Consider the following 15,412-nt stretch of genomic DNA (forward strand, 5'->3'; position numbering starts at 1 on the left):
ACATCATCACCATACTAGGTTGATCTCAGCTGGTAATCTGAATAAAATAATAGAATAATAATATGTATTAGAATTTCATGGGTGAAAAAAATATGAAAGGCTTAAAAGGAGAACCATTCGTCAATTAATACCTCCACTTTGTGTTATGTATCTGACCCAAGGTAGAGCCTGATAGCCGCTTTTCTCAATGATTTTCATGTACCGGACCTTGAAAAGAGAAGATAGGATTAACCACAACTACTTTGCCTACATGGTGACATTATATTTCAGTCACAGAATAAAACTTTTAAATAATTAATTCACATTTTAATGAATATACAGACAGCCTATATAAGTAGCCTTCAGTCCTGACAGGAAAGGTATGGTAAAGTATAAAAACATAATTTTGATTGCTGTCAAACAAACACGTGCACGCACACACTTAAAATACCTGTATTCCTGACACTGTGAAGTATGGGATTTCAAACTTGACTGTGATCGGTGGTTTGCCCTCCATCTCAGCATTCTCCACGCTGGGAAGCCCAAAATGAGCACGCATTAGGAACTCCTTCCCCCCCTTGAGCAGCGGAAAGAAGAGAATACGCACATACTCTCCGTCATTCCGATCATTCCCGGCCATCCCAAGAAGGCCATAAAATATGAACTTGGGGAGGAGACGAGGGAGCTCCACTGTGGTCTTTGTTTACAATAATCTGCCTGCAGTTATACTCACAGGGAATGATTTGATGGTCCACACGACAAGGTTTTTCTCTGGGACATATTTGGCGTGGCCTGTGCTCGTTTTAAACTTAGGGGAGTCTGCATCACTGGGCACTGGGATTCGTACCTCCACATTATTAGCAACTGACTGCTTTTTAAACTGACCCTTTGCCTGAAAACAAAAGAGGAAATGTAAGTGTGAAATACTCTCATCATAGTGACAGGTTATCATGATTAATCAGTCAGTATGGGAGGTCAATTATACTTTGCGTTGAGTGAATTAAGACAAATCAATGTTTATTATTGTCCCTTTAATTTAGGTTTCTACCCCTTTGGTTCTGACCCAGAGATTCTATATTTTATTTTTGTATCCATGGTGATAACAAATTAAATATAACTTCAAATAGGCATAACAGAAACATTCAATCTTCACAGGACAATAGTGGGGTGACTTGCAGTACCTTCACCATAATCTCTACACGACTGTGGGAGAACTTCTCAACGACCGACTCGATCCAAATCAGAGGCTTCACCTAAGGAAGAGTATGGAGTTTGCTGATACAGTCACTCAATGAAACATCCAGTGCAGCAGAATGACTCTTTGGTCAGTTCAGTCTTACATGAGTGTTGATACGGTAGGACATGAGCTCTGATTCGCCATCTGGGGGAATGAAGGATATGGTGCGGTCACTCTCAAAACGAGACAGACGCACACACTGGTGAAACTTCACATCTTCTATGGCCACGGTCTTACCCTTGTCTCCTACAAAAACACAAGATACATACAAACTAAAGTTAAGAGCGTATGATATCAACACTGACAATAAAAGACTGCAAATTGTGATTTTAAGTATGGAAAATATTATTTTGATGTGCATGGTTCTAGTCGTATAAAACATGACTATTCCTATTCACAAAAGTGGATTTATGTTTGCATATGACCTTTAAAAGTAGGAAAATGCCTAAGTGGGCAGATTAGACTTGATTTAAAGATCAGAAGTTAATGGAAACAAACCCGTTCGTGACACAGCGTACTACAGAGTGGTATAAATTCCTAAAAGGTCATTGTGAACACGTACGGCCAGTAAGTGAAAAAAGCACTCGATCATTGAGGCCCAGTCGGAGCTCAGGCATGCCAGAGAGCATAGTCTTCAGTTTGACACTGCCCACGATGTCACTACTCATCACCGTCCCATTGGCGTTGACCTGCGGCAAAACACAGATATGATAAATGATAAGATAATTGGGAATATAACAATGGGCCATATCACAGGCACTGACAAGGAAGTCCTGGTTCCCAGTGCTATTTATATGCCTAACCAAAGCAAATACTTCTGACCGTCTCCGTGCATGCCTTACTATTTTTCATTGCAAGTGAATATTACTGAGAATTACATTCATATCTGATTCATATTCAACTATAAAAGAAAACAATGGTTCACCAAGCCTCTAATTCTGTAGCTCAGTGGTACCGAAAATTTTCATAGCAGGCCTGCCTTTTACAATGAGAAGACAAACTGGTCGAATGAAATACAAGTTTTTGATTATTGTTCAATTTTTTGGATGAGTTAATCTTAGGTACATGTCCGTTGGAATAATAAGGGTAGTTATCCTGTAAGCTATTGGCCAAATGTCAGGTCCTGACCCAGTACAAAGTAAGCTATAAACTCATCACCAAATAGGTTGTTACAGGCTACTTTGCTGTAAGGGCACTGCCATACTTAATTTGACCAGGGTTGTTTAAGGCTCTCATTCCATTCCTTCACCCTGGAGGTCCTGCATCTCACTGCTGGCTGTAAAACTCAAGTATTGCGGTAATGTGCATCCGTAACATTTAAATGAAATACAAATTATACAAATTATGCTCCGGAAACAGAGATACCCACCAACACATTAATGGACTCTATAACGTCAATGAAGACCTCGTTCTTTTTGTACTTGATGCCCTCTGATCTCCAAGACACAGCGTTGGTGACGGTGTTAGGGACCCTGGCCTTAGTCACCTCCAGTTTGGTGCCCTCCTGAGTGATGTATCTGTTCCAGGGGTCAGCAGGTTAGATACACAGAACTAAACTAGCATGTCCAAAGGTCACATAGGTGAAGTCTGTTTATGCATAATTAGCTTATATTTTAAAAACCTGACCTGAATATGAAGTGTGTGTGTGTATGTGTGTGTGTGTGTGTGTGTGTGTGTGTGTGTGTAGGTGTGTAGGTGTGTGTGTGTGTGTGTAGGTGTGTGTGTGTAGGTGTGTGTGTGTGTGTGTGTGTGTGTGTGTGTGTGTGTGTGTGTGGGTGTGTGTGTGTGTGTGTGACTGTGTGACAGTGTGACTGTGTGACAGAGAGGAGGGACAGAGAGAAACCCTAAAATGAAATGCGAATGGGAGAGAGAGAAACGGCATCTCTTACTCCTGGAGGATCTTGCTGTCAGTGGTCTGGGGAAAGCCAAAGTCCATCAGCTCATCCAGTAACTCATACACCACCACAAAGTTATCCTGAATGCTTTCCTCCTCCAGCTCCGTGAAATACTCAGTAAACACCTGTAGAAGTAAAAACAATGTCATGTTCATCTTAAACTTATGCAGCCTATATGTAGTTTTCCTGGTGAAATGGTAAAAGTCGTTTGAAAGTCCTCCGTTCACATTTTTATAAGATATAAATTTAGTTAAGAATGTTAAGAAAAACACCTGAATCACTGCAATAATTGCGCAGACAGAATTCAAATCATTACCCTTTTGTTACCCTCTGATTTTTTGACAGAAAAACCAGAGAGTGCTCAACCTAATGGAGGCTACCTTCGATTTAACCTTCATCTATGAACCGACACATCTTAAAAACCTTTCCTTGCATTCTATCCTCCGTGTAGTTTTCTGTCATACTTTTGACATCTTGCTTCCACAAGGACAAACTCATATGACCTAGCCCAATGTGGTAATTGATTAACAACAGGTCTTAAAGAGTAACAGCTTGAAGATGGGTTTAAAGGAAAAAGAGAAATATATATATCAGTGACCATTATACATAAAACACTTTATAATACAATCGTACATTACAGGGTGCATGAATACATATATATATACAGTGCCACTTGAAAGTATGTGAACCCCTTGAGCCCTTAAGAGTTTTCTGTTATTTTACCATGATTTTAATTTTTTTTCATCACCAATTTTCCATAGATGAAATGTCAGGTTTATGTTTATCATTTCGCGTACTTGTTTCGAGGGAATTGTTTGAGTAGCCAAAAAACTACAGGAAACATGGAATTAGTGTGTTTTCAAAAGTAAGTGAACCCCCAGCTTTATTGGTAAAGTCAAGCAGGTAACTGATTCGGTGAAACATATTTGGGTGCTTAATTAGTCAATTAAGCAAACCAATCAACTGAGACATCCTTAGGAAAAGGGTTGGGCAACACAGATTAAAAGAGAGAGGAAACCAACCAAACTACTGTAGGGCCAAGGAGATCAACAATGCCGAGAGGAAACAAGATATCTGAGAACATCAGGAAGAAGGTACTGACAGCCCATCAGTCTTGGGAAAGCTGTAAGACCATCTCCAAAAGATTCCAGCTCCATCCATCCATCCAAGACAAATAATTTAGAAATGGAGGGCATTCAACATGACCGCATCTCTGCCTAGAAGTGGACGCCCATCAAGAACATCACCAAGAAGCACCAGAAAGAGAATAAATCAGGTAAAAGTCAACCCACATATCACCTCTAAAGAGTTTCGGACCTCTCCAGCAGCATCTGGGGTAAATGTACATGGGTCTACAATCAGACGAAAATTGTTGGTTTTGATTGTGACCAAATAATTCTATCTCTGACTCATCTGTCCAAAGAAGGGACTTCCAGAAGGCCTTTGGTTTATCCAAGTGCTCTCTGGCAAAGTTGAAACGGGCAGTTTTTTCTTTCTTGAGAGCAGAAGCTTCCTTCTAGCAACCCGATCATGAATGTCATGTCTATTCAATTTTCGTCTGATTGTAGACCCATGTACATTTACCCCAGATGCTGCCGGAGAGGTCCAAAACTCTTTAGAGGTGATGTGTGGGTTGACTTTTACCGATTTATTCTTCTTCTGGTGCTTCTTGGTGATGGTCTTGATGGGCGTCCACTTCTAGGCAGAGATGCGGTCATGTTGAATGCCCTCCATTTCTAAATTCTTTGTCTTGGATGGATGGATGGAGCTGGAATCTTTTGGAGATGGTCTTATAGCTTTCCCAAGACTGATGGGCTGTCAGTACCTTCTTCCTGATGTTCTCGGATATCTCGTTTCCCCTCAGCATTGTTGATCTGCGTGTGTACACCTTGGCACTACAATAGTTTGGTTGGTTTCCTCGCTCTTTTAATCTGTGTTGCCCAACCCTTTTCCTAAGGATGTCTCAGTTGATTGGTTTGCTTAATTGACTAATTAAGCACCCAAATATGTTTCACCGAATCTGTTACCTGCTTGACTTTACCAATAAAGCTGGGGTTCACTTACTTTTGAAAATACACTAATTTCATGTAGTTTTTTGGCTACTCAAACCATTCCGTCGAAACAAGTACATGCAAATGATAAACATAAACCTGACATTTCATCTATGGAAACTTGGTGATGAAAAAAAATGAAAATTCATGGTAAAACAACAGAAAACTCTTAAGTGCTCAAGGGGTTCACATACTTTCAAGTGGCACTGTATATAAAAATATATATATACAGCACTTTGGTCAGTGTGTTTTTTTTGCGCTTTATAAAAAAAATTGACTTTACTATGCAGTGGATTACAGTAATGGGGACTCACCTCCACAAGTTTATACAAGAAGGCGTAGACCAAGGAAGCATTGGCGTTCTTGTTGGTAGTAGCCACCACTGATCATCAACTCAAGGACATACAATAGTTTACGGTTTTCTTAGAATTGACATTTGGCATCACTGACCTTGTCTCTAAGCTCATTTTGGGATATGTAGAGAAATGTAATGGCAACAAGATCACACTAGGTCTCTATTGATTGTAGCTTGATTGTTTTCTACTTTGTACGTTGCTTTGGATAAAAGTTTCTGCTAAATGTCTAAATGTAAGTGTCTAAATGGGTGAACATCTGGAGGAGATTGATTCTTGCTCATCATCATACTCTGAAAACATCAAACCAGTCCTGTTGATTCCTCTTTTGATCACTAACATAAAGTGGATCAGACAGACAATAATGATACAAATCCATCTAACATTTATGTGCATCAGAACTTAGGGAATCACAGTGTTTAACATCACTAAGATTAGACGTTGGTAGACAGACAGATCAGACAGAGCAGTTATTATTTCCTTGAGGAGGATACGGTACAGGTTGCTGTGCTTGATCCACAGGAAGTGGACATTGCCGTGAGTTAGGACAGGACAGAGGAGGCCCTCTTCTTCCTGAACCATCAGCAGGGGCAGGAAGTGGTCGATCTCTGACATGTCTGTCTCGCCTTTGTAGTTCCGGCATATCAGCACCTGAAAGCAGAATGGGTTTGCAGTCTTCACTGACATGAGAGAATATGACACATCCAATGAATTAATATTTGTGTTGCAACAGCTCATAACGTTAAGTTCCCTATAACTACATGTTACATGTCTTGAACCTACGCTTAGGTCCCAATAACTACAGGACTACATGTTACCCGTCTTGAACCTACGCCTGTGGCAGGCTGGAATCACCTGAGAGGCTGCGCTCCTGTTCCTCCCTGCTCCCATTCATTACACCGCGGGGTCATGTTACATCGCAGTCTGGCCTGGTTAAATACCCAGCCTTTGTATCACTTCTGTATTCATGCAATCATTTCCTTGTTTATAAGACTTAAGCTCCTTTAAACTTTCAGTTTGCTTTATGAAAACTTTTACTTTACCAAATGCATGCAGACATGAAAACATTTAGTTAACATTTAATACTGGACATAGGAGGGTCATTTTCATATAGGCTATATACGAGGACAGAAATGTTTGTGATTTAAATGTCAGATGTTTTAACTTTATGGAAAAGGGTTGCCCTTGAAAGGTTGTTCTTCTTCGGGTCCTTCAAATTCCATTTACCAGTCACGGAAGTGAGGTCTATTATAATACGTGGAGCGTCGATGACTTCATCAGTAAACGATTGTTTTTATTAATGCGATGCAAGAGTAAGTAGCCTACGTTTTAAACCAACACCACACTTTATATGTCAGAAGTAGAAAATCTTAAGTGATCTCCAGTGAAACAAAAAAAGTCTGCAATCGTTATCAACTGTCACCGTCAATATAGAAGTATGCACGATTAGGCTACCTACCTTTCCTTTCAAATCCAACACGAACACTGCTGAAGCCGACATTCTATTACTGAAGTGTTTATAGACCAACTAAAAGTAATACATTAAGTTTAACCATTAAGTTAAACACTACAATTGTTCCATACAAAATGTTTCAATTTTCGACAGGTATCTAACACATCATGGACTCTTCGGTTCCTTTTCCTCTATTGCGTGCTGACGTCATCGTGCGACAGGTAAAACATTTACAGCATCACCTGTACCAATAGAAGTGCTGGCCATGTGAAGTAGCGGTCCTGCTCCCGGTCGTGAACAATAGCGTACATTTAAATACTAAGGCCTTATACAGACTATGTCGTTTGTGGTTTCACTTTTGTCGAATTGACATCATACAAGTTAGTTTAGATTAATAGGCCTTTAGCTCGGATGGGGTCAGCTACAGTGCCGTTATTGCCGCGAGCAATGTAGAGTTTTTTTCACGCGTGAGGTAAGCGTGGTAGCCGGTAAAAGGATGTTTTAATAGTCATATTTACATTATACCAGCAACATTACAACTGACATCTTTCACTGCAGTTTCGATGTCTGGCAATGTGTCACAAACATGACAGGAATAGGCTATAAATATTATATACATTTTAGCGATTGGATGTTAGTAAAGGGGAAAGTAAAGGCTACATGCATAGGCTATAGTAACCCAATGTAGGCTTCAATTGCAATATATCGATACGTTAGTAGTTTTCCTTTGATCTCTCTCTCTCTCTCTCTAAATGTCAACTGTGCAAATATAATAGTAGGCTATACAACTGGTCAACATTCTGGTCTTCATTTTTTGGAGCATTCATAAACAATGGATGATGCTAAACTGACGGCCATTATCAAAGGCAAATTCGGCAGAAACGTCGGTGGTGTGAATACAGGTAACGAAGGCAGTGTGCATCGGGCCTTGAATTTTAGTTCCATGGACGACCTCAGGATGACGCTACAGTCTAAAGGTTCACACTGTAAATTCAAAGAGTTCAACCGGATCTTAACCATAGCCATCTATTCAATTAGGTTCACATAAAAGTTGCCGTTAAAAAGGAGGGTATTTGTGGAAATGATATGACGTTATTTCAAGTCTTAATTCCTATGTTGTCTTTAATCTTCTGCAGCACAACAAACACTGCTGTGTTTTTGGTAAGCAACGACAAAAGTAAAAAGCACTTTAGCATCCATCCCTGAACAATGTCAAACCTCGCTTTTCCCTCCTAAATCTCACACTGTAGCTACAGAGATGTGCGCTAAAGGGTGTTTATAAGCCATTTGGGAGAATTTGGTGCACACATTGATCGCTGTCATATAAAGACTATGGAGTGAAAGATCTGATAATAATAATATGCTACCAGTGACATCTTGTATCTACACGATCCTCAAACGTGTGTGTGTGTGTGTGTGTGTGTCTGTATACTTGTAAGTAGCAGAACACAAAAGCCTCCCTGCTGTGCCGTGTCATGAGGTTCTGCTTGTCAAGCACTAATCCCCCTTATTACACGCATGTTAACTATTCTGCTATGGTCCCCGCCCATCCACCCACCTCCCCCCTAATAGACAGACAGAGGACCAAAAGAGAGGGAAATCTCTTGGAAGCCTATTTCAAACAAAAGTGGTTTGCCCTTCTTGAGACATGGGATGAGATGTTTCTAGACTCTGTTCATAAAGCATATAGAAATAAACCATCTTTGTTTCCCCTCCCAACATTCCCAACTGCACAACAAACAGACTCTGTTCTGAATATGAAGAAATTATTGCCTTCCTTTGTTGTATTGTTTGTGCCACACACTTAGAGACAACAACACTACACCCAGTCATGTCAATGTCAGCCCAGGCATTGTGGTCCTGGCAGTGAGTCATTCAACACACGGTCTGGAGGCTGATTTTCAATCTGAGCTATAAATACACAATCAGTGATAAATCTGGGTGTGACCACTGTGCAATGGCTCAACTGATATGTTCACAAAGTTGTGAGCCAGGCCGAAGTGATGGGTTTGACGTTTTCGCCACCCATTTTCGCCATCAAAATAAATCCCCTAGAAACTAACTTGTTTTCTGAATGGCCTGTGGTAATAATCACGAGATTTTGACTGAAATGTACTAAAATACACAAATACACCTTCCTTCCTCTGTGCTGAACTTCTTATTTCCTCCTCCATGCTCATATCTGCCCATATGTGATGTATAGTTGAGCTGTGTGGACGTATCCTGTCATATCTGCCCATACGTGATTCTACTCAAGGCGATACTGTACTTCTCTGTGTGGCGGACACATTTTTTTTTCTGCAGCAGAATTAAGATAAACATCTTATCTGGGTCCAATTACAAAGAAACACACCAACGTTTTGTTAAGATAAGAGGTCTGATTGCCGTTGTGTTTGGGTTGTCTGTGCTTTGACCCAGTTCTAAGTGAGTGGGAACACCTGGCCTGGCCTGGACTCTCTTTGGGCCAGCAGCCTTTCTCTCTGTCCCCCCATATCTTCTGTCCTAGTCCACACTAAAGCCTTTAGTTCCTCAGGGCCTCTGTGCTGTACTGTACATTATGATAGTCACCCTCCAGTCACCAAGACTACTCTACTGCTGGGCAACAGCATGGAGTCACCTATGAAAGCAGATTATTTTCCTTCAGTCAAAGTGCTTACTGGGTCTGCTCCCACCTACCTAAATGCTCTTGTAAGGGCAAATGTCACACCCAGGACGCTGCGCTCATCCAGTGAGCGTCGTCTGGCACTGCCCCCAGTGCAAACAAGGCAATCCAGACTATTCTCAGTTGTAGTTCCACGTTGGTGGAACGACCTGCCTAGCACTACCAGAGCAGGAGCGTCCCTCCCTACCTTTAAGAAACTCTTGAAGACCCAACTCTTCAAAGAGCACCTCTCTTCCTAAACTGGCACCTTGGCTCAACCTGCACTTAAGCAGCAACAGGCCCGCACTTCTTTTTTTTATTCTTTCTATGTCGTTTTATAAGCAATATTTATTGTTACACCAGGTTTTTTAATGCTCTTAGCTTGATTGTTCTCCCTTGTACGTCGCTTTGGACAAAAGCGTCTGCTAAATGACTAAATGTAAATGTAAATGTTCAGTCGACTGTCAGAATTTACCAAGGGTGTTTAGTTCATTTTATTATTAATTGAGTGTAAGGGGTCATTCTGAAGAGTATTGGATTGGGACCAGCGTTGTACATACATTCAACAGGCCAGCGGTACTTTTCACAGATGCCATTGCTGACCTGTAGAGGCAGGTCGAGACTGTCTCAGTGAAATGGGAAGATTGAGAAGTGAGTGTTGGATTGTGTTGCTTGCAACAAGACACTAGCCATATCAAACTCCTCAGATCAGAACATTCTTATATTACTGATAACTGACTTGAACCTTTGACTGATCTTGTTCTCTTTATTGTCTCTATTTCAGTCTATAAAAACATTTTCTTTATTTATCTTTTATTATTTATTATTTCTCTATTTCCTCCCTCTGTTATTGAGGCCGTTACACATAGGTGTATCTGGAAAGGCAGAAGTTATCAGAGCAATGTCAGTTTGACTGAACTTGACCATATTTTGAGACATTTCGAGTTGTTTTATTGTACGAGGAAGTGTGAGCATCTGTGTGTATATTTTAGTCCTGTCTCATCAGTAAGTCAACATTAGCCTTGTGTGATAACGTCTTTATGACACAGGATCACACAGTTGTTTATACAGTAGAGGGACTTGTTGCGACGTCAAACACAACACTCCCAGCTTTATTGTAGACTGCTTGTCGACAGGGCTTTTCCCTTGGTAGCAGTGTATTGTACATACTGTGTGACTAAACAGTAGATCAATGAATCAAAAGACAGTTTTAGTGATTGATCTCTGTTATCGTCTCAGTTTGCTACTTGTGAATGACTTTGGGTAAAGGTGTCTGCCAAATGAATGCGCAATGACTGCCTAAAATACTGATTAATGCTATAGACAGTAGACATGCATCTATTATATTATTTGTTCATAACACATCTTACATTGCTCAATATATTTTTCATAATATGTGTGTGTGTGTGTGTGTGTGTGTGTGTGTGTGTGTGTGTGTGTGTGTGTGTGTGTGTGTGTGTGTGTGTGTGTGTGTGTGTGTGTGTGTGCGTGTGTGCGTGCGTGCGTGCGTGCGTGTGTGTGTGTGTGTGTGTGTGTGTGTTTGTGTCTTGAAAGTGAGGGCTGGGGATACTGCTGGACTCCAGAGTATCACCTGTTCCCTGTTGCCAACAACACACATGCTCATCCGACAGTAAGACAGGTGAACACACCATTATGACAGAGGTAAATTCCAGTCTCCTCATCATTGTGTCAATATGAGTTCTCCCCAGTCTGACCTCCCCACAAACAGGTTTTATTGTCTTTTTTGGCACTCTGTCTTGAATGACAACCATGCTGATTATGTGTGAATGAAGACACCAGACACGTAGCATCTTTGCTAACTCCTCCCATGGCCTCAGTGGCGTGAGGTCCTGTCACTGCCCTGTTTGAGAACTGACCAATGGGAAAGGTTTGCGTAACCGTATCAAGACGACACGGAAGTATCAGAGATGGCAAAGATAGTGTCACCCTGAGGTTCCAAAGCTAATCTACTGGTGTGTAAATGTAACCACTGTTGTTGCTTCTACAGTCGGAGAGGAGGACTGATATTGATATTAATCAGCTTTGTTCCGGACCAGGATGGAAAAAAGAGCCAGTTTTTCCTGTTCTCAAAGTGCCTTCCGCTTTTCTTTTAACAAGCACAGCTTACCTGTCACACGAAACCCTTCACATCATTTACACACCTTGACAACAGACACATATTTTAAAAAATCCACTTCAGTGAATCCAGAACGTTCCAGATGACAAATCAATAAGTGATGCTGCTGATAACGATGCTCTTCCTATATTCTGTTGCTCCAGCGACACACCTCCACCCCCACCCTGTTTCCGGAATGTTCCGGAGCCATTCTGGTTTTGCCAGATGCCATTCATTTGTGTTGCAGCATATTAGGTCGAATGATACTCTCTGTACTCAGGATAACATCAATCAGTACATCTTCTCCATGGGTGCGCGTGTACTTGATTGGAATCTTAAAAATGACTGTGCAGTCATTGCTTCTCTTGGTTGCTCCTTCATCAAGAGAAGCCATTGTCCCCAAATGAAATGTATTGGGAATATGAGGATGTGGTAGCAAAACCAATGTGTGATTTGTGTAGTATTCCAAGGCTTTGTCTGGCTTACAGTCTTCTTGTGTAGATTTGTGTAGTATTTGTTTATCCAGAATGAATCCAAAACCAAAAAAATAGGACAAAGAATATCAAGATGTTAACATTATGAGGAGTACAATGTAAACACAAACAAACTAATGTGTAATTTTTGAGTGGATGCAAGCAAGAGGTGACTCTTAATTCCCATATGTTATGATTACAGACTGTGCTGACTGCACAAAACAAGGAAGGAAGGAAGAATCGCTGCAATAAAACCTGCAACCATAGTTCCTCTTTCATGATCACTTCTACATGTAATGGTTCTAATAATGTCCCCTGAGGTACTATAACTACACATAAGGATGAGAGGAACCAGGAACTTTCATTTTGGGGAAGAGATTCTGTACTGTATGTACAATTTGACATACAATGTAGTTTGACCAAGTAAGGCTTGCAGAGAGAGACCTGTGTGTTCCAGCCTGCCTAGAAGTGTCTGACACTTTGAAGCTTATGTGTAGCATTACCCGGCAGGAAAAGGCTTCATATTATATTTTTTCCTCTTTAAGTAAAACACGCTTTTGTTTACCAGCATGTGCCACTTACATGAATACTAATTTAATTGGTGGGCAACTGGTAACGAGCAACAAGCAAAGTCTGTGGTGCGTGAGCTAATAACTTAATAACTTGGCAAAATCATTTTGCTAATTTTATACCATGCACAAGATCCTCAATGCAAACATGGGCGGGTCAGCACTAGCTTTAGTTCATGTGCGACAGACTTTGCTTGTTGCTAGTTTCCTGTCAATGAAGTTAGGGCCCATTGAATAATGACACACAATAACTATTTAGAGTGGCCTATAGGTAAATGTTAAAGATTGCATACATTATCACTGGTGGGCTCAGCGCTCAGTGCCCTTTAGAGGCATGCATATAGAGCTTCCCTATGGTAGCTTGAGTTACTGGCACTCAGTTAATCATTAATAATGCAAAGTGAGTGAGCATCGTCTTTCCCTACAGAAAACACTGAGCTTTCACCGTGGATCTATAATGGATAGAAGGAAGGGGGAGGGAGACGAGAGGAGGCCTGCTGTGGTTTCCTGGGCGTGTCCAATCACAGGGGCCATCTGAAAGGCCATGCCGAGGCTGTAATTTGGGAAGGCCTGTGGCCATTCCCCTAACCAGATCTACCAGGCAGGGTATGAATGGCCTCATTGGGTGGTTTCAACAGTTCCACAGACCCACCCAGGCCTGATCTGGTGAGTAATAGCCCTTGAGGACTGCCTCCTTGCAGAAAGAGACTCATTTGAATGAAGGCATTATCCAGCTGGTATCGCTTTCAATTTCCATTTGAACGGACTGGGTGGGGTGGGGTGTTGGGTGAATCCCAATGATCAACTTAGGCGGGGGGTCGGGGGTCAGTGAAACATGGCTCCACACAGCATCACAGTCCACTCATCTGTGTGGCTAAACCAGTTCCCTGCCTGAGCCACTCAAGCCAAATGCAGTGGGTTCTTATGAGGCAAATCACAGCTCGGCCCTTTTTTTGTGTGGTCCGACACGAAACAGGAGATAATGACCTAGGATGGCACCATCGTACGTGATGGACGTTTAGGTCAGCGGGTTTACTGGTGCCATGTGAACTGAGAAAGCATGCCAGTTCGGTACAGTCAGTTCTGGGGGGGGACACAAAGCCCTGGTGTACCATTTCAGTGGAGTTTGCCCGAATGAAGAGAAAAAAAAGCTATGTGTTGATATTGGCTTTTAACCGGGAAAGGTCACTTTTCACATTTTTTTTGTGTCAGTAACATGTGACATTGGGGTTTGGACTTTTACCAAGAGGGTTGAGAGAAACAGATTTTCACCAACAAATATCTTTGTAAATTAAATAATATTTGCCTATCAGAAAATAAAGCAAAAACAAGAAGTAATTTTCCATGATTTATTCATCATTTAACAAAACAAACATCATACAAACAACCAAACTGATACAACCTACGACTTCAACTTTGGATGTAGTTTTTCCTTCACTGAACCGGACCCTGATCAAACAGAGCAATGTTTTCTGTAATAAGTCAACAGACATCACGTCTGGTGACGACTCGTTCCTGGAGAGAGTAAACACCCTGACGACAATACACAGGTATTCACAGATCGATCAAACCTGGCAACCACTCAATACTCTTCACTCATCATTGTTAGAGTCAGGGAAAACATTGCTGCGTTTCTCATCTCTGCCAGTTAACAATATATGCGGCTTTAAGGCATTCACTAAGACACATTGTGAACCAACGTTAGCTTGTAGGGAAGGCTGAAGACTGTGAGCAGGCACTCACAAAATCCTATGTGCATTTATATTATTTACATTCTACAAACTGTCATCAGACTGCATCTCACCAGTAAATATGTTTAAATGGCTTTTCTTCACAGAATGGTAATGGACTAGTATGGGAGTTTAGATGGGAACAACTGTTTTTCCATTCATAGACCAGAAATTCAACACAAACTATACATAAAATAAGGAAATATAAAAAAAAAAATCAACATTATTATTATATAGGACAATAAATAACCAGATTTTCTTATGTACATCATCTGAGTCTTTAAACATACCACCACACTGAACTGGGCAACAACAAATTATGTACATATTTACATGACTTTTTACACATATTTACACACTCTCAACATATCAGCTCACATCAAGGTTATCCAAGCTATCATTCGTACATAGGATAGAATATAATTTACACGTTATGGAATGGATCACCAAGCCCAAACGAGGAATAAAATGGACTGATTTCTTCACTTGTGGACATCACTACGTATTAAGCTATGTATGCTAGCCCATTGCAGTCTAAAAGGATAAAACACAAAAAAAAAGCGTGAGACTGGACCTAACTGAAAAGCCCTGAGTGTGTCAAAGCAAAAATACACACTCCAGACAGCCACTGAGGTGTTCTCACCTGAGGGAAGGAACTGTTAGGTGGGACACCAGAGGTGTAGGCACCAGAGTAAACTGGCCATAAAGCTTGCTTTGAATGGTGTGAGAAAACACTTAACATAATGCCACACTGGAAAGCGAATGCTGGACTGTGGAAACAAGGCACAGGTCTTACAACGTGCAGTGGATATCACAGAGAGTCTTCATAAGGAAAGGGGCAATGGAAAGGAGTTCTTAAGGCTTGTGAGATTTTTCTTAACCTGTACCTTACAAAAGGTGAAGTGCAAAGGTGCG

The 15,412-nt window shown here is 41.1% G+C and overlaps 1 protein-coding gene across 1 annotated transcript; it reads right to left on the reverse strand.

Moving 5' to 3' along the window:
- Positions 1 to 14: 14 nt before the first annotated feature.
- On the reverse strand, positions 15 to 7,016 carry ap1m2 (adaptor related protein complex 1 subunit mu 2; the record flags this gene model as incomplete). Its single annotated transcript, XM_080849256.1, has 12 exons — positions 15 to 37; positions 132 to 207; positions 431 to 556; positions 713 to 871; positions 1,161 to 1,232; positions 1,320 to 1,462; positions 1,779 to 1,905; positions 2,586 to 2,733; positions 3,106 to 3,236; positions 5,477 to 5,544; positions 6,010 to 6,166; positions 6,975 to 7,016. 12 exons carry the CDS (start codon positions 7,014 to 7,016, stop codon positions 15 to 17), a joined length of 1,272 nt encoding a protein of 423 aa, XP_080705382.1.
- Positions 7,017 to 15,412: the final 8,396 nt, after the last annotated feature.

The sequence above is a fragment of the Sprattus sprattus genome (assembly GCF_963457725.1).
Source record: "Sprattus sprattus genome assembly, chromosome: 1".
NCBI classification, from domain to species: domain Eukaryota; kingdom Metazoa; phylum Chordata; class Actinopteri; order Clupeiformes; family Clupeidae; genus Sprattus; species Sprattus sprattus.